At 44.6% G+C, this 20453-nt stretch overlaps 1 protein-coding gene across 3 annotated transcripts in view; it reads left to right on the top strand.

Moving 5' to 3' along the window:
• LOC120917715 overlaps nt 1–19591 on the top strand; it is a 68161-nt gene extending 48570 nt beyond the window's left edge. For all 3 annotated transcript variants that reach the window (XM_040329191.1, XM_040329192.1, XM_040329190.1), the window contains 2 exons: nt 8966–9179; nt 19260–19591. In XM_040329191.1, the coding sequence (XP_040185125.1) occupies nt 8966–9179; nt 19260–19438 (393 nt within the window). In that variant the 3' untranslated portion in view covers nt 19439–19591. The remainder of the gene's footprint in view (nt 1–8965; nt 9180–19259) is intronic.
• Nucleotides 19592–20453: the final 862 nt, after the last annotated feature.

A 20453-nucleotide genomic window follows, 5' to 3' on the forward strand; every position in this document is an offset into this window, starting at 1 on the left:
TAAAAAAGCCCTCTTGAATAATCCCTGTAATTTGTGTAATATGTTTATTTCCTGTGATTGTCAGCTCCATCTAGTGGTCATAATTTCTGAAATACCTCAGTCAGGACAATACCGCATGATGATCACTAGATGGAGCTGACAACCATAGGAAATAAACAAACATATAATATTAACCACTTGCTTACTGGGCACATATACCCCCCTCCTGCCCAGGTGAAATTTCAGCTTCCGGCACTGCGTCGCTTTAACCACTTAAGCCCCGGACCATTTTGTTGCTAATTTTTATTTTTTATTTTTTTGTGCTATAAACAAATAGAGCGACAATTTTGAAAAAAATTCAATATTTTTAACTTTTTGCTATAATAAATATCCCCCAAAAACATATAAAAAATTTTTTTTTTCCTCAGTTTAGGCCGATACGTATTCTTCTACCTATTTTTGGTAAAAAAAATCGCAATAAGTGTTTATCGATTGGTTTGCGCAAAATTTATAGCGTTTTCAAAATAGGGGATAGTTTTATTGCATTTTTATTATTTTTATTTTTTTTTACTACTATTGGCGGCGATCATCGATTTTTTTCGTGACTGCGACATTATGGCGGACACTTCGGATAATTTTGACACATTTTTGGGACCATTGTCATTTTCACAGCAAAAAATGCATTTAAATTGCATTGTTTATTGTGAAAATGACAGTTGCAGTTTGGGAGTTAACCACAGGGGGCGCTGTAGGAGTTAGGGTTCACCTAGTGTGTGTTTACAACTGTAGGGGGGTGTGGCTGTAGGACTGACGTCATCGATCGAGTCTCCCTATAAAAGGGATCACTCGATCGATGCAGCCGCCACAGTGAAGCACGGGGAAGCCGTGTTTACATACGGCTCTCCCCGTTCTTCAGCTCCGGGGAGCGATCGCGACGGGGCGGCTATAAACGAATAGCCGCGCCGTCGTCCCGGATCGCTCCCCGAGGTAAGCCGCCCGCCGCACGCAGCGGAGGGGGTCCCGATCGGACCCCCGACCCGCTAGAAGGCAGGGACGTATATATACGCCCATCTGCCTGTACGTGCCATTCTGTGGACGTAAATAGGCATGCGGCGGGCGTTAAGTGGTTAACTAACAAGTGCGCAGTCGTGCGACGTGGCTCCCAAACAAAATTGATGTACTTTTTTCCCCACAAATAGAGCTTTCTTTTGGTGGGTTTTTTTTTTGCGCTATAAATGAAGAAAGAGCGAAACATTTTGAAAAAAAACACTATTTTTTTTTACTTGTTGCTATAATAAATATCCCAGTTTTTAAAAAAAAAAACATATTTTTTTCTCAGTTTAGGCCCATACGTATTCTTCTACATATTTTTGGTAAAAAAAAATCGCAATAAGCGACTGGTTTGCGCAAAAGTTATAGCGCCTACAAAATAGGGGACAGAATTATTATTATTTTTTATTATTATTTTTTTTACTAGTAATGGCGGCGATCTGCGATTTTTATTGGGACTGCGACATTATGGCGGACATATCGGACACTTTTGACTAGCAGGAAAGGGGTTAACACTAGGGGGTGAGGAAGGGGTTACATGTGTACCCTGCATAGTGTTTCTAACTGTGGGGGGAGGGAACTGACTGGGGGAGGTGACCGATCTGTGTCCCTATGTACAAGGGACACAGATCGGTCTCCTCTCTCCCTGACAGGACGTGGATCTGTGTGTTTACACACACAGATCCACATCCTTGTCTCTGTAACCGCCGATCGCGGGAGCCTGAAGGACATCACGGCCGCCAGGCACGCGCATCGGTATCTCAGTGATGCGGCGGGCACGCACGCGCCCCCCAGTGGCTGGAGGCCATGTATAGACGGCCTCCCGGCAATTGGCATCCACACTGCGGCCGTACAGCCGGCAGGAAGTGGTTAAAGTGTCGTTGCTCCAGAGATTAGTAAATGAGCAGAAGCTCTGCTGATTTCCATCATCCAATCATGTGCAAGCAAAAATGCCGGTCTTTTTATTTTCCTTGCATGTGATCGGGTAATCTTTGTAAAGTGCATTGTCTATTTGCCTTTAATAAATCAACCCCTATACCTTCCTCTAAATCATTGCATTTACAATATTGGTTTAAAGTGGTTGTAAACCCACAATAAAAACCTACAAGACACAGACATAATGAGCGAGTATGCACAGCATAGGTTTTAGAATCTCTGTTGGGGCGATTTCCTTTCACTTTTGTGTAAGAATACAGAGAGCAATCTCCAAAACCCAACAGACAAATGTTTGGCTTGTATTTTTAAGTTAGAAATGCTTGCAGTCAGATGCTAACAATGGATGTGATTCCTTTATTATTACAAAATATAAATAGAAGGATGTAGGAAGTGATCCAATGGGTTAATGTGACTGCAGCAGATGTACACTGAAAAGATTTATACCCTACTGTTATGTAAACTGATAGTTGCCTCATTGGCCTTTTGTCTTGGCAACTAGGGATGGGCTATCTGTTCTAGTCGAACATGAATTCGAACATAAACCCCCCACTCGCAGACCCCCACAGCCACCGGGCAAGGGTTGTGGGGATGAGGCCCTTGTCCCCATCAACATGGGGACATCCTCCCCATGTTAAGGGCATGTGGCCTGGTATGGTTCAGGAGAGGGGGGGCGCTCTTTCATCCCTCCTCTTTTCATGCTGTTTGCCAGGTTGCGTGCTTGGATAAAAGTCTGGTGTGGATTTTTGGGGGGAACCCCTCACCATTTTTTTTTAAATGACGCAGGGTTCCCCTTAATACCCATACCAGACCTGAAGGGCATAGTAAAGGACTGTTTTTTTTAAATGACTTTGATCTGTATTGCCGGGACCCGACAATTCATTATAGCCGTGAGTAGTGTTAAATGACTTTTTTTCCTTTAGAAATTTCATTTTGTGCAGGGACTTTTTTAAGCACGGGAAACATGCACTACTTTACAGGCATACTATAGACACCCCCCAGATACGAAATGTAAAGGAATATTTTACTTTTATTGTTTCACTTTAAGCATTATATAAATCACTGCTCCTGAAAAAATTGCATTTTTTAAACCTTTTTTTCGCATTGATACCTGACCCCTGGGGTTCCCAAACACTTTTTCTGACAATAACTTGCATATTAGCCTTTAAAATGAGCACTTTTGATTTTCCATGCTCGTGTCCCATACACTTTAACAGTGTTTGCGTGTTCGAACAAATGTTTTGCCTGTTCACATGTTCTGCTGCGAACTGAACCGGGGGGTGTTAGGCTCATCCCTTTTGGCAACATTGGGCATTTGTGCTGCAGCCCCCTTCTGAATCAGTGTTTTTTTTTTTTTTTTTAGTACTTTTATTACCATAGAAAATACAGTTGACAAACACCACAAATAGCAAATAAAAAATGATTGTAGTGCTACCCTCGTACAGTTTGATTACTCTTCAGGCTCATTAAGCAGGCTGGGGGTATACTTTTTCTGATGCTTTCTTGTAGAACTTGGATAGATAGTAGGTAATGGTAACAGATAGGGTTGTCCTGATACCGATACTAGTATCGGTATCGGGACCGATACCAAGCATTTCCCCGAGTTCTTGTACTCGGGCAAATGCTTCCGATGCTTCACCTGATACTTGTCCTGTCAGCGGTGATCAGTGCGTGGGGAAGTTACAAGCACCGATCATCGCTGTATAGATTTAAAAGTAATTTCTTCACTTCTCTCTCTCCCCCCCCCCCCCCCCCAGGTTTCAGCTGCTTTAAAATCAGCGGTGATCGGTGCTTGCAACTCCCCCACACACGATCACCGCAGACTGTCCCGTGTCCTCCTCCAGTCCCCCTCCGTTTTGCTGCAGTCTCCCTCCATGTCCCCCGCCGTGTTTCTCTCTCCCTCTGTGTCCCCCCGTGTTTCTCACTCCCTCCGTGTATCCCTCTGTGTCCCCCGCCGTGTTTCTCTCTCCCTCTGTGTCCCCCCGTGTTTCTCACTCCCTCCGTGTATCCCTCTGTGTCCCCCGCCGTGTTTCTCTCTCCCTCTATGTATCCCTCTGTGTCCCCCGCCGTGTTTCTCTCTCCCTCTATGTATCCCTCCGTGTCCCCCCCCATGTTTCTCTCTCCCTCCCTGTATCCCTCTGTGTCCCCCCCGTGTTTCTCTCTCCCTCCGTGTATCCCTCTGTGTCCCCCCGTGTTTCTCTCTCCCTCCGTTCTCCTCCTCCACCCCCTGGAACTGTCAGGATGGAGAGCGGGGTAGGAGCCGGTAAATCCGGCTCCTTACTGCTCCGAATGGACAGTCAGAGTCGGTTCACACTGGGGCGACTTGGGATCCGACTTGAGGTCGCCTCAAGTCGTCCCAAGTCGCGCTGTAGAGAAAAACAATGGAAGTGAATGGGAGCGGTGTTAATACACACTACTCAAGTCGCTCCAACTTCAGAAGAGGTTCCTGTACTACTTCAATCCGACTTGTAGGCGATTTGTACCCATTGATTTCAATAGAAGTCGCCTCCAAGTCTGATCACTGTCTTAACTGAAGCGACTTTCCAGGAAGATAACATACATTTCCCAGGCAAACCTTTGATTTGAAGTCATGCAATGCGAACTTGCTGCAATTGTGCAAAAAACAAGCCTAGCAATAGCTTAGCAATCATTTTCAAACTTGCAGCTCAATTGCTTGCTATCTGGGTGGAAGTTCAAGGTAGCTGGTGTTTGTTTGGGCTGTGATGTTCATTGGAAATGACGTCTTCGGAGCCTCCTCAGTGAATGTTATTTGAGAGAAGGTTCTTTAGCTTTTTAGAGGAAAAGACTCTACGATTCTTACCAAATCAGAGTATAAACAATGTGGAGACCTCCAGTAACCTTTTTATTCCAATCAATGGTCCATTGAGTAAAAGTAATGATGTTAATAGGTCTCTTCTTCCGTACATTAGCTCAATAAAGAGACAGTAACGTCTCACAATAAAATTTGTATCTTCCATATCCATCTTCAATTTTACCTTCTGCCTCACTGTACATGTTGCCTAGGTTGCTTTTCTGTATAGTGCCGCTTCCCATTTATAAACACAATGTTTAAAGGTCGTTTTTCTGGCTTTTTTGCTTTAGCGTAATGAGTCTCTTGGTTGTCAGCAGCTTCATTATTGTGCCTAGAAATGGTGAGTCACAGGCCTCTCTCTAGTCACTAGCCGCTCTTTTCATCCGGTTACCAAGTAACCAATGAAGAGGCACAACTGCACTTCCTCAATTAACTCCTGTATTGCCAAAGAAAATATTTCATAACTTTCTGTTAACAAATACCAGTTCCTTAATAGATAAGTAGATAGCTATGGGAAAATAGAGATAAAATTGGATCACGGGGATGATAATGCTGAAACTCATATCGTTTCATTAAAACTGTTATTGATTCGTTAATATATTGCGTCCACCTTGTAATTCTCTACGGAAATTATTTTTGGCACTGGCATATTTAACCTCAAAGCAGAATTTATATTTTCATTTTCAAAAGAACTGAGTGCTTACATCCAAGGCCACAACAACTTCCAATGGGCCCTGGCCAAAGAACTGCAAAAAGGGACTTCATACTAAATTTCAGTGAGTCATCTGCATGGATTTTAGAGCTGCACAATTAATCGTTAAAAAATCGTGATCTCCATTCAACCCCCCTGATGATCTCCAATGCAGAGTTTGCCGATTCTTTCATATAACAAGTGGAGAGACTTTATCTGTTCACTCAGCTGTCAAAGGAAAATATCTGGGCAGTCTGCCAAGTTTGTAACAGGAAACATTGTGAAGCCCTGTACACACAGCCCAGAATCTCGTCATGAAAAAATAAATTTTTTCCTGACGAGAATCTTGGCAAGAATCTCTTGCCGGCCGAGTGTACACACACTCAATTCAAAAGAACCGCCGTTCTTTTGAATGGCAAGAACGCGCTGACGTCATCAAGTAAGACGAGCATGCACTCGTCACATTTGATGCTGCCGCCGCCATCTTGCTTCACCCTACCTTCACCCTACCGGACTTGGAAGCTACCGCACATGCGTCAAAGTCATTTTGAGCATTCAAGGGTTTCCATGGAGAGGTAAGTATACACACGCTCGGGTTTCTCGGCAGGAAAACACTGCCGAGAATCTCACAACGAGAAAATAGAGAAAAGGCAGTTTTCTTGACGAGAAACCTCAAAGCCTTGTACACACGTATGGTGTACTCGGCAAGAAAGCTCTGCCAGCAGTTTTCTTGCCAAGAAAACCGTGCGTGTGTACGAGGCTTTACTAATGTTTCCTTCTTATGCCACGTACACATGACTGTTTTCATGATGAAAAAAAAGCAATTTTTTTAATTGGTCATTAAAAACGATCATGTGTAGGCTCCAGAGCATTTTTCTTGACGTGAAAAATGGGCATTAAAAATTTAGAACATGTTCTATTTTTTCTTGTTGTTTTTCACGTCGTCGTTTTTCATGTCTTGAAAACCGGTCGTGTGTAGGCTTTAACGATAGAGAAAAAAAACGTGCATGCTCAGAAGCAGGTAATGAGAAGGGAAATTTGTATAATAAGCCCAAAGGGTGTCGCCAATCGAATGGAAGTTCCCCTTTATAGTGCCGCTTTTTCCATGATCGTGTGTATGCATGGCAGGCTTGACAAGAATCACGTTGAAAAAACATATTTTTTTTCCATGACATAAAAAATGGTCGTGTGTACGCGGCTTTAGATCAAAGGGATAAACTTCTGTGTGTTCAAAGGAAAAATCTGGGCAGTCTGCCAAGTTTGTAACAACATGAAACATTGTAACTAACGTCCTTCTTAGCCAAACTTCTGTGTGTAAATGCAGGAAGTTTAACCGCTTAAAGACCAAATCTTTTTCTTGCACTTGTTTCTTAAAGGGACACTAAAGGTACATGTTTTTTCACCTTAATGCATCCTGTGCATTAAGGTGAAAAAACATCTGACAATACCGGCCCCCCCAGCCCCCCCATTTTACTTACTTGTCCGTTCACCTGTGGCGCTCGCCCCCGATGTCCTCTTTGGCGCTCAGCCTGGCCGTTTATTGGCTAGAGTGGATGGATTGAAAGCAGCGCAGCCATTGGCTCGCGCTGCTGTCAATCACATCCAATGACGCGAGTGATACAGTGAGCTGCTATAGCCGCCGGCTGTATCACAGGAGCGCGCCCGCAAGAACTTACCACCAAGTAAAAAAATAAAAATAAATAAAGTTAGCCCAATTTTTTTGTTTTAATGTGAAACATGATGTTACGCCATGAGAATTGTGAGAGAATCGTGATCTACCTTCTAAGCAAAAAAATCGTGATTCTCATTTTAGCCAGAATCGTGCAGCTCTGAATTGGATTCATGCCCATTTTTTTATACATTTGACCTTATATTTTCTTAAGCTGATGAGGAAAGTGATTCTTTACTTGCAAATAAAATAAAAATCGAAATAAAGAAGCATGAAAAAATAGACCAATAATACTTTTGAATCTCTCTGGGTGATGGAAAGCTCCCATTTTGCTGCCTTCAAGATATACAGCCTCCGGGCCAAACTTTTAGCCATCGTTTTGGGCTGTGTTGGTTGTCTGGCTCCCCACTGGCTCCACACTGAGCACTATGGTTTCTTCTGCTAACCAGTATATTTGTACTGTGATCAGTAGTAACGTAAGGGCCAGCAGATGAAACCACAGTGCAAGGAGACGTGAAGGCATCAGGGCTGCCATCAGGGGGTACAGGCATTACAGCTGTAAGGGGCCTGGCTGGCCTCCCTCCCGTTTTGTTTTTTTGCATTACACCTGTAAGGGGTTTGATGGTCCCCAATGCCCCTTACAGGCCTGGCTGGCCCCCCTCCCGTTTTTATTTTATTTATTTTTTGCATTACACCTGTAAGAGGCCCAATGGTCCCCAGGTCCCCTTACAGGCCCGGCTGGCCCCCCTCCCGTTTTTTTGCTGTACGACTGTAAGGAGCCCGATGGTCCCCAGGGCTTGTATGGTAGACTGGTCGTGAAAAAAGCGCGTTGACGTACAACACGTACAACGGCACTATAAGGCTTCATTCACACTTGGCGGACTCCGTCGCTACGGAGTCCGCCTGCTCCCGTCGGCTCAGCGGGAGATCAGTCCGCAGATCTCCGCTGAGCCGACGATGACAAGCTCCTCTCTGCTCACTGAGCGGGGAGGGGCTTGTCGGGCACCGCTGTGTCCCTATGGAGCGATCTGATGAAAACGGACAGCATGTCCGTTTTCATCAGATCTTACCCGATCTGATCCGCATGGACGGATGGGGACGTGGCCCCCATACGTCTGTTTTTAGCGGGTCGGATCGGGTCCGATGTCAGCGGACATGTCTCCGCTGACATCCGCCGCTCCATAGCGATGCATGGAGCGGCCGTTCAGGTCCGCCGACAGACGGATCCGAACGGCCAAGTGTGAATGAAGCCTAAAGGAGAAGCCACATCATGGTGGTGGCAGCATCATGCTGGCTGGCTGGTGTTCAATTTTTTTTTGAGGGGCACAAACAAACTAAAAGATTCTCTAATGGCTCAAATGGCTAATTGGGCCCAATTTGGACATTTTCACTTAGGGGTGTACTCACTTTTGTTGCCATCGGTTTAGACATTAATGGCTGAGAGTTGTTATTTTGAGTGAACAGCAAATTTACACTGTTATACAAGCTGTACACTCTCTACTTTACATTGTAGCAAAGTGTAATTTCTTCAGTGTTGTCACATGAAAATATATAATAAATTATTTATAAAAATGTGAGGGGTGTACTCACTTTTGTGAGATACTGTATATTCAAAATAAGCAAAAATGACAGTAATGGTCTACAGAGGAGTGGGGGTTGGAATGAGGGGGCAATTGGGACCAAGAGGATGAAATCTGGAGTTGGGCTTTAAATGCAAAAGAAAAATAATATACTCCAATTTTTGTGTCTTCGTTATATACTTTATGAATTGTGATGCGGAGTTCAGTTCACTTGTTTACCAAAATCTTGGTCTCAATTTTTTCTCCCACAGGTCATGAAGAACATCTTCCACCAGTCCTTCAATGCTTATAAAGCAGACATTGAGCCCAGAATGAGCGATTTATCCTTTTCTCGCCTGCAGTGCAGTCGCAGATTATTTGAGATCATGCTTTCACACAGGAGGGTAACATCTGCTTTCATTGAAGGCATTAATGTGGTGGTCACATTAGAGGGAGAAGCTGCCCGGGTTCTTAACTTTGATACAGGTAGGTCTTTTTTTGTTTTCTTAAAGGTATACAGCAAAATGTAACCATGAGATGCATACAGGGAACATAGCCTACCTGCTAATTAGTTCAGGCCTTTATCCAGGCATTGCTGTTCTGCACTATCCCAGCTCATATGCTTATTTCTGTACCCTGGTGATCCTGGAACATACCTGCTGGTGATGCTGGAACACCCTCCTTGCTGCCTCTGGCACACAGAAAAAATACATTCCAATGCTTAGAATTTTCTTTGATCATGGAAGTTTGAATATGCAAGGAGCAGTTCTTGCGGGGAGGATCAGAGACAGCCGCCGAGGGACCCCAGAAGACGTGGATCGGGGCCACTCTGTGCAAAACATGTTTGTTATTTTAAAGATTTTTTTCCCCCTATAGTAACCCTTTAAGTGTCCTTAACCACCAAAAAATGGTTTCATGAATTAAAAAATAACAAAACAGTAAAGTTAGCCTAATTTTTTTGTAAAACATGAAAGATTATGTTACACCGAGTAAATAGATACCTAACATGTCACGCTTTAAAATTGGGCACACTCATGGAATGGTGCCAAACTTCGGTACTTAAAAATCTCCATAGGCAACGCTTTGAAATTTTTTACAGGTTACCAATTTAGATTTACAGAGGAGGTCTAGTGCGAGAATTGTTTCTGGCACTCTGAGGCCCCGTACACACCATAGAATCCATCCGCAGATAAATCCCAGCAAATGGGTTTCAGCGGATAGATCCTATGGTGTGTACACGCCAGCGGATCTTTTTCCGCGGATAAATCTCCCCTGGGATGGATTCCAGCAGATCGAATATTTGCTGACATGCAGAACATATCCATCTGCTGGAGTCCATCCCAACGGATGGATCCGCTGGTCTGTACAGACTCACCGAATCCATCCGTCCGAAGGGATCCCCCGCATGCGTCGTAATGATTTGACGCATGCGTGGAATTCCTTATATGACAGCGTCGCGCACGTCGCCGCGTCATAATCGCGGCGACGGCGCGACACATCATCGCAAGAGGATTTCGGCGCGGATTTCAATGTGATGGTGTGTACACACCATCGCATGAAAATCCGCCGAAATCCACGAGAGGATTTATCCGCGGAAACGGTCCGCTGGACCGTATTCGCGGATAAATTCTATCGTGTGTATGGGGCCTGACGCACGCGGCGATACCTCACATGTGTGGTTTGAACGGCGTTTACATATGTGGGCGGGACTGTGTAATTGCTTCTGCGCGCGAGCTACCGGGGACAGGGGCATTTAAATTTTTTTTTATTATTATTATTATTATTTTACTTATTTATTTATTTTTTTACACTTTTAATGTAAACATCCCTTGTAATAGGAAATGTGTGTGACAGGTCCATTTTATGGAGAGATGTGGGGTCAATAAGACGCCGTATCTCTCCTCCAGGCTGGAAAGCATGAGATCGTAGCCGAAGCTACATACAGTATTACCGCACATCCAGCAGGCATCAGAGCAGCTGACCCGGCGTATAAGACGACCCCTGTTTTTTGGCCAGTTTTTTTAAGTGTAAAAGGTAGTCTTATATGCCAGCAAATACAGTAAATCTTTGCAACCCCACAATGCTCCAACCAGCTTCTGATAAACTCTACACTTATCCTCTCAAAAAACTGTATAATTTGCATCTTCTGTTTTGTTTTTTGTTTTTTCAGTACTCATCATCCCCCTTATTTTAAGGCCCACAAAATGTGTTGGCTCCATCCATTATTTTAGTTCATATTGGAATAAATGTATACTTGGACTTGGATAGTTTGTTCTCGGTTTGGTGCTTTAATCTCAGATGCACAAATAATAAATCCCCAACAAATTGGATGACCCCAACAAATACCAACCTCATATTTGTGTTGCTCTGTGCCTTACTACGGTACATTGCGTTATTTTTTATTATGAATTGAAATAAGTACATTTGTAATGAGAAATGTACAGGCATGGCAGATATAACTTTATTCACAGACATGTAACTTATAGAAGTAATAATTACAGGCCATCTCTATTTCTTTTAACTCTTCGGCCTCGTACACACGACCGAACATGTTTGCTGAAACTGGTCCGCGGACCAGTTTCCGCGGACATGTTCGGTCGTCTGTACGGCCGACCGGACCGGATTCCCGACGGAGCGGACAGGTTTCCAGCGGACAAATGTTTCTTAGCATGCTAAGAAACATGTCCGCTGGAAGCCTGTCCGTCGGACATGTTCGGTCGTCTGTATGGCCCTGTACACACGACCGAACATGTCTGCTGAAAATGGTCCGCGGACCAGTTTCAGCAGACATGTTCGGTCGCGTGTATGGCCGACCGGACAGGTTTCCAGCGGACATTTGTCCAGCCGACCGTTTTGCAGCGGACAAATGTTTCTTAGCATGCTAAAAAACATGTCCGCTGGAAACCTGTCCGTCGGACATGTTCGGTCGTCTGTACAGACTCACCGTACATGTCCGAGCGGCCGCCATCCCTCGCATGCGTGGAAGCATTGACCTTCCAGGGTCGCGCATGTCGCCGCGTAATCATCGACGGCGCGGACATGTCACCGCGATGTCTGTCCGTGCGGATTTCGGTTTGATGGTGTGTACAACCATCAGACCGAAATCTCCCAGCGGACATGTCCGATGAAAACGGTCCGCTGGTGTGTACGAGGCCTAAGACTCACCGGACATGTCCGCTCGGCCGAAAGCCCTCGCATGCGTCAAAGTGATTCGACACATGCGTGGAAGCATTGACCTTCCAGGGTCGTGCATGTCGCCGCCGTAATCATCGACGGCGCGGACATGTCACCGCGATGTCTGTCCGCGCGGATTTCGGTTTGATGGTGTGTACAACCATCAGACCGAAATCTCCCAGCGGACATGTCCGATGAAAACGGTCCGGCGGACCGATGTCCGATGAAAACTGTCTGCTGGTGTGTACGAGGCCTAAGACTCACTGGACATGTCCGCTCGGCCGAAAGCCCTCGCATGCGTCAAAGTGATTCGACACATGCGTGGAAGCATTGACCTTCCAGGGTCGCGCACGTCGCCGCGTCATCGTCGCGGCCACGGCGAGGCCACGTCACCGCGTATCCTGTCCGCGGGAAATTTGGTCTGATGGTGTGTACAGCCATCAGACCAAATGATCCCAGCGGACATGTCTGATGAAAACGGTCCGCGGACCGTTTTCATCGGACAGGTCCCGTCGTGTGTACGAGGCCTTCCTGTAGGCTGCAAACTACCACCTGCTCTGCCAGTATCTTATGTCTGTTATTTTTTTTTGTGCAAATAGAAACCCTGTGCAGCTATATACTGTATATACACTATGGAAAAACATACTAGGCAAATTGTTAGATGATGTAGATGTAGCCTCCCCTTTAAATGAGTCCAACAGACATTTGCTGTAACATAAAAATATATTGATATAAAAGCTTTTATTGCTAAATATTACTAACCATCAAACCCTTTGCCTTTTATTATGGCACTTTCCAAAGCACTTTCCTTCTCAAACGGCATAAGTCATTCAGATCAATAAACTTTGTCTAAACTAAGCATTTCAGGAAACCAGGATTGCTGGTCAATTTACAGCTTTATGGATTGCAATTCTGTGTTATGAGTTTGTAGTTTCCGCTGGCAAGCTAAGAATCTAATCTTTGTGAAGTCTAAATTTGTCTTTGCAATTGTATTAAATTTAAACAATGAATGTGGCGTTGTACAGCTCCCTCTTCTGGTTGAATTAAGATATGCAACACAGCATGTCACAACCAAGAAATGCATCCTTTATTCAGCTATTGAAAATCAATATAATCGGTAAAGTTTATTTAAATACAGATAAATTAGAGCCAAATTACCAGTGGCGGATGGTGCTCCATTTTTTGGGCTCCCCAATGATGTCATCCTTATCGTTGTGTTTAGTAGCGGGTTAAGTGTGTATGTATGTGTGTGCAGGGCCGCCATCAGGAATTATGGGGCCCCTTACACAGCTTCAGGCATGGGCTCCCTGGAGCACCGGGGGGGGTGTGCTACCGCCTGGAATTGAGAAGCGGGGGGGCCCTTTCCAAAAAAAAGAAGAAATAAACAAGAATATATATAAAAAAAAGGGGGGGTAGCCATCCAGGGCCCTTTAATAAAAATAAATAAATAAATAAAAAATATATGTTTATTTTTTTTTTTTAAAAGGGGGGTTGCCATCTGGGGCCCTGGGGACCTCTGGGCCCTTTAATAAAAGATATATATATATATATAAATATAGGTATATATATAAATATAGGTATATATATAAAAATAAATTACAAAAAAAGGGGGGTTGCCATCCAGGACCTCTGGGCCCGTTAATAAAAATAAAGAAAGCTCTGGGCAATTATTAAAAAAAAAAAATATATAAAAAAATAAAAATAAACATTTATAAAAAAAAAAAGAAAAGAAAAGAAAAGGGGGTTGCCATCCAGGGCCCTGGGGACCTCTGGGCCCTTTAATAAATAAAAATATATATATATATATATATATATATATATATATATATATATAAACAAAAATAAAAAAATAAACATTTATTAAAAAAAAAAAGGGGGGGGGTTGCCACATGGGGCCATGGGGACCTCTGAGCCATATATATATATAATAGAATAGGACAAAGAGGAGGAGGCCTGGCGGTGATTCATAAGTCTCATATTGCAATCACTAAACCGGTCCTTCAAAATCCTCTACCTTTTATGGAAACCCTTACGCTCCAACTTCAAGTTCACTCCCAGGAGACCGTTCACATTCTCCTCTGCTATAGGCCCCCTGGGCCAAAATCGCAGTTGCTTCCAGCATTAACGGAGTTCATATCCACTTACTCCCTTAACAGCAATCATCTTTTGCTGCTCGGGGATTTCAATCTGTGGGCCAACTCCTCACAGGATCCCATCGCGGAGGCCTGCATCGACCACCTGGAAGGGTTAGGACTACAGCAACTTATATGCGGACCCACGCATGCTTCAGGTCACACACTCGACCTAATTTTCAGACAAAATCTGAAAATAAACATTTTGGGTAATGAACCTTTGCCATGGACAGACCACCATGCAATTAGCTTCATAATTCCCAGAATTCCACTAGTTTTGAAAGTACCCAAGCCGGTGACAATACACTGGGCTAGATCTCAGAAGAAGCTCCACTCGGAACTCTTCAGATCTACCCTGGGAAACCGAATTGGGGTTATTCCTCCTCAGCTAGCAGCCTCTGATACATTGGATGCCATAAATGCAACTCTGCTACAGTCAGCCGACTTAGCAGCACCAAAGCGCAAAGTCCGCAGCCGGGCAAAAAAGTCCAGCTGGTTCAATAACCAGCTGTCGCTATTGAAGCAAGAGCGCAGAAGGGCGGAAGCCGCCTGGAAAAGAAGTCCTTCAGAAGACCGCCTCAACTTCTACAAAGCAGTAACAACACGATATCACAAGGAAATTTTCAAAGCCAAAAAACATCATTTTTCCATGGTGATTAACAACGCAATGAATCGCCCACGCGAACTCTTCAGGATGGTCACCCAGACCTTGAATCCGGGATGTCTTGAAGTCCCCACTTCAGACACCCAAGAGTTCTGCAATGAACTATCGGATTTCTTCATCAACAAAATTGAAAAAATTCTGGTAAGTATTCGGCAAAACAATACTCCACTCAGCCCCCTCTTCAATCAACTACAAAACACTGACAGAAAGCTTCTACAATCAACTAAGTTCACTCTGGAACCCATCTCCATCGATACCACCAAAAAATTCATTGGTGCGCTGCGGAACAGCACAGCACCCAATGAGATCATTCCCACCAAGCTACTGAAGGAATGTGCCGACATCCTGGCGCCTCCAATCACACAGCTTATAAATCAGTCATTTAAGGAAGGCATAGTGCCTTCCCTGCTGAAAGAGGGCACAATCCTGCCGATCTTGAAAAAACCTAATTTGGATCCTATGGACCCAACTCACCGCCGTCCCATAACAGGTCTAAATGCTCTGTCCAAGATAATGGAGAAAGTGGTGGTAAATCAGCTGCAACAGCATCTGGATACCCACAACCTACTTGATCCATTTCAATCCGGGTTCCGTCCCGGACACGGGACAGAAACGGCCTTATTGAAAATATGGGACGATGCGCTCGAGGCCGCAGACGAAGGAGAATCGTGTCTCCTGGTTCTGCTGGACCTAAGCGCAGCCTTCGACACAGTAGACCATAAATTGCTACTGAGACGACTAACAGAAGTCGCCGGAGTCACAGAAGATGCCTTACCATGGTTCTCCTCTTTTCTCGGAAACCGATCACAAACTGTGAAACTGGGATCTTTCACGTCAGAAAAACGCACGGTGCCATGTGGGGTCCCCCAAGGATCCCCCCTATCACCGGTGCTGTTTAATATCTATCTTCGTCCTCTTTTTGATATTATCAGTAGCCAAGAACTACTCTATCACTCTTATGCAGACGACACGCAGTTGTATTTTCGCATCTGCCACAAAAAGGATCATCATCTCAGATTAGAGAAATGTCTCTCTTCAATAGAAAACTGGATGACTAAGAGTTATCTCAAACTCAATAGCGCTAAAACAGAACTCTTTATGTTCAATGCCAGTCGGAAGAGACAACCGGCAACAAACTGGACACCATCGCCCATTCTGGGACAAATCATCTCCCCTAGCTCCAAAGTCAAAAGTCTAGGAGTCACGTTTGACACCTTCATGACAATGGACGCACAAATAGGGTCAGTAGTCAGCGGGGCGCACCATTTGATGCGCCTACTACGCAGACTTATTCCATTTATCCCCAAAGAAGACGTAGCAGTCGTGGTGGGAACAATCGTGAATTCCAGACTGGACTATGCAAATGCCCTTTACCTCGGGCTCCCCAAGTACCAAATCGCTCGTCTTCAAGTCGTACAGAATACGGCCGCTAGACTGGTGACTGGGAAAAAATCTTGGGAATCAATCTCACCTTCACTGAGATCCCTTCACTGGTTGCCAGTAAAAGACAGAATTGTATTTAAAGCACTCTGCCTGACACATAAGTGCATCCATGGGAAGGCTCCTAGATATCTATGCGACAAGATCAAACCGCATAATTGCAACCGCATTCTGCGTTCCACCGACCAAAATCTGGTCAAGGTTCCTAAAACCAAATACAAGTCCAAAGGAGAAAGAAGGTTTGCTTTCCAGGGCCCCAGGCTTTGGAATGCTTTACCAACCAGCATTCGGTTGGAGCAAAACCACCTGTCTTTCAGAAGGCAGATCAAAACCCTGCTTTTCTGAAGGCATGAGACACAAACAACTAGCGCCCAGAAGCGATTCAGTTCGCATGTGCCGCGCTATATAAATTTTTCATTCATTCATTCATTCTATATATATATATATATATATATATATATATATATATATATGTGAAAGAAAAAGAAAGAAAAAATAAATAAAATAATATATAAAACATTTTATTTTTTTATAAAAAAGGGGGGTTGCCATCTGGGGCCTTGGGGACCTCTGGGCCCTTTATTAATAATAATAATAATAATAATAATATATATATATATATATATATATATATATATATATATATATATATATATATATATATATATATATATATATATAAATATTTTTTTTTATATAAAATCCCTGGGGATCTCCGGGCCCCTGGGGACCTCTGGACCCCCCCCCCCCCCAAAAAAATGGCCCTTTAATAAAAAATAAAATAAAAACATATTAAAAAAATATATGTTTAAAAAAAAAAGAGGGGGTTTCCATCTGGGGCCCTGGGGACCTCTGGGCCCCTTACAGGTGTACTGCCTGTACCCCCCTCATGGTGGCCCTGTCTGTGTGTATTGGTATACGTACTGTATATACTTTTCTTTTTAGTTCACATAAGCAATGTTGTGTTCAAAATGTGATTGCGTCCACTGTCCCCCCATAGCCATTAGCTCCCCACCTCCACCCCTGATGCGGTGCTGGGCCGCTGAACTGATTTTCCTAGAACCAGAACAAGTAGAACGAGGCAGAAGGGGCACATGTGCAGTGTCTCCATGTAGAGGCATGGGTGCACTTGGAGCTCCAGCAGCTCTTTCCTCCCTCTTCTTGTAAGACTAGCCAAGCAAAAAGACACACTGAAGTAAAGTGTTGAATTAAAGAAAATCTTCTCACTTAATAACCGAATTTTCACTGCACATAGTCCTATTTACTGCTGGTCTGACTGTGTGTCTCAATCTCCAGTCTATGCTGACAGCTCTGGCAAGCAAGAGATGAGCATGCACTGCACATTCCGGCTCAGCCTTTTTACTGCCGGGCTAACTGTGTATCTCGATCTCCACCAGTGTCGGCCCATCTATTTGGAGCTTTTCCCCCTAATCTATATGAAGGGCGCCGGATGCATTGATTCCAAATGGGGGGTGTTTTTTTGAAGCACGTGATTAGAGCCAGAGGCTCTAATAGGCTTCTAAAAAGGGTTGGCTTGGGGCACAGAGCACCGCGCTCTGAGCCCACCTAGTTGTGTGACAATAGCGAATGAGAATTCCCTATTGTCACACTGATCCTCCTCCCAGCCAATCAGGAAGAAGGTCCTGAGACCCATCACCCGATTGGCTGAAAGGACAGGAGGGGGAGGAGGAGGGAGGAGACATGCTGCGGAAGACGCCGTGATACAGAGGAGAAGGCAACGCGATGGAAGCCGCTGCCCGTACCTATGAGAGCAGATAAGTTCAGTCTCAGCAACAGGTTTATAATAATAAAGGATCATGGGAAGTAATGCTGAAGGGTTAGATCCTCTGCCAATGTTATTGTTATCTGTGTCCTAGCTTGGCAGATTTACCCCTATAATTTACCTTATGACCAATATTACCAAGGGAGGAGACAGAGTTGTCACCAGACCTAGTGAGGGGAAATTATCTATTTAGGAAAATGTTCTGGGGACAACTGTCTGAGGCTGGCCATACAATGATCATTATTTCCATTCAACCAGAGGATTGAACAAAAAATAATTATCAGACTCCTCAATCGACTTAATGTGGAAGGGGTAAATCACTTCCGATGAGCTATTGTGTTTTGATGGTGGGGAGACTTCCCTGCCATTGGAATAAAATGATCAGTGCTGCTGGCTATAGCCAGCAGCACTGATCATTCAGGACAAAAAAAAATGGATAGGCTGGTGGTACACAAGTCGATCGTTAGATGGACTTGTGTACAGCTAGCCACTTGCCCATACATTGATTGAAGTTAAGCCCATCCCTGCTAAAGCGGAGGAACTTCAATCCATGTTTGACTGCCCTAAGACTGGAATTTCTTTCACTTTGGAGAGATTGCTTCTTAATTCCTGTGAGCAGAGGTGGCTCTTTAATTAGGCAAATTAGGCGGTCGCCTAAGGCCTCGCACTCACAGGGGCCTCACGGCTGCCTAACTTACCCAATGCATTACCCCAGGGGACCTTAATGCTGCTGTGCTCAGGCAGCGTTAAGAGCCCTGACTCAGGAGCGGGGCCGCCAGTGTCCCTAACAACCAGTGAATATCGGTCACCACCCCTTATGACGTCATGCCCCAGCATTCCCTCAGTCAATGATGTCACAAGGGGGCGGGTTCACCAGCAGACATCATCGGGTGGCCCCTGCCCCTTAGTTACTAAAGAGCAGGATTTGGGGGGCTTCCAGATTCCGATAAGCAGCCTGCCCGCAGACCCCCACAACCACCGGCCAGGGTTGTGGGGAAGAGGCTCTTGTCCTTGAATTATTTTTCCCATCATGGGCAAGAGTGGGGCCCCATGTCAAGTTTTGCCTAAGGCCTCACAAAGCTTAGAGCCGCCTCTGCCTGTAAGCATCTCCAGGGCAAGGAGTGAAAGGATGTCTCTTTAAAATATCCATGTAGTATTCTGTACAATAACCATTTATTGCTGCATTTTCCTAGCCTGTAAAAATAAATGAACGCAGACTTCTCTAACCCCCTGGAGGTGGCCTTCATTTGTCTAGGTTGTCCTTTTCCTCCTCCTTGGCAGTTGTCATGTCTCTAAGCAGGTTGGGTTTTCCAGAGAAGATGTGTGGCACGTATTTTCATTTGTTGTAAGGTTTATTTTCTACTTTGTTGCAGGTTGTGGCGTTAACCTGGGTTTACGAGGCTTGGAATCGTCAGAAGAGTTTATTTACAAAGTGGCCATAGCTGTGGACCAAAGGGACGTGTTCGAAGCCCTGTCAGCTAAAATAAAGCACTCCAAGCAAGTGGTAGAAGACTTCAAATTCAGTGGACTGGCTGTTTCAGTATTTGAATAAACAAGTGCAGAAATTCAACCAGGACTCTAAAGGTCAACATGCGCTCCTTACCAAGGAACACTGGAGGCAGCCATTTTGTGTTTTGACCCTGTTGTCAAAGCAACCAGTACAGTCTTTAGGACTGATTTTAATAAAAAAGGTATTTCCTACGATCATCAGCTCTATCTAGTGGCTGTAATGCAGTATTTCCCTGACTCACTTTCTACTGTATGAAAAATAACATTCAACCAGCAGAGAAAATATGCTAATATATAGTTTTACAGGATGAATAGCACTGCAATTTAATTTTTTTACAAATAATAGACATGTGCATTTGTTTTTGTCCGAATGCATTTTCATCCAAATTTCAGGTATTTTTTTATCGTTTTAACTAGGGTTGTCCCGATACCACTTTTTTAGGACCGAGTACAAGTACCGATACTTTTTTTCAAGTAGTCGCCGATACCGAATACCGATACTTTTTTTAAATGTGTCCCCAAATGCAGCCATGTCCCCCCCATATGCAGCCATGTCCCCCACATATGCAGCCATGTCCCTCTAGCCATGTCCCTCACATATGCAGCCATGTCCCTCTAGCCATGTCCCTCACATATGCAGCCATGTCCCTCTAGCCATGTCCCTCACATATGCAGCCATGTCCCTCTAGCCATGTCCCTCACATATGCAGCCATGTCCCTCTAGCCATGTCCCTCACATATGCAGCAATGTCCCTCTAGCCATGTCCCTCACATATGCAGCAATGTCCCTCTAGCCATGTCCCTCACATATGCAGCCATGTCCCTCTAGCCATGTCCCTCACATATGCAGCCATGTCCGTCACATATGCAGCAATGTCCCTCTAGCCATGTCCCTCACATATGCAGCAATGTCCCTCTAGCCATGTCCCTCGATGCGGCAGCGCGATGCGGCGGCAGCGGCGGGGGGGGAAAGTATTCTATTTAGGTATCGGGGGTATTTGCACGAGTACGAGTACTCCCGCAAATACTCGGTATCGGTCCCGATACCGATACTGGTA

The sequence above is a fragment of the Rana temporaria genome, chromosome 11 (assembly GCF_905171775.1).
Source record: "Rana temporaria chromosome 11, aRanTem1.1, whole genome shotgun sequence".
Lineage (NCBI taxonomy): Eukaryota > Metazoa > Chordata > Amphibia > Anura > Ranidae > Rana > Rana temporaria.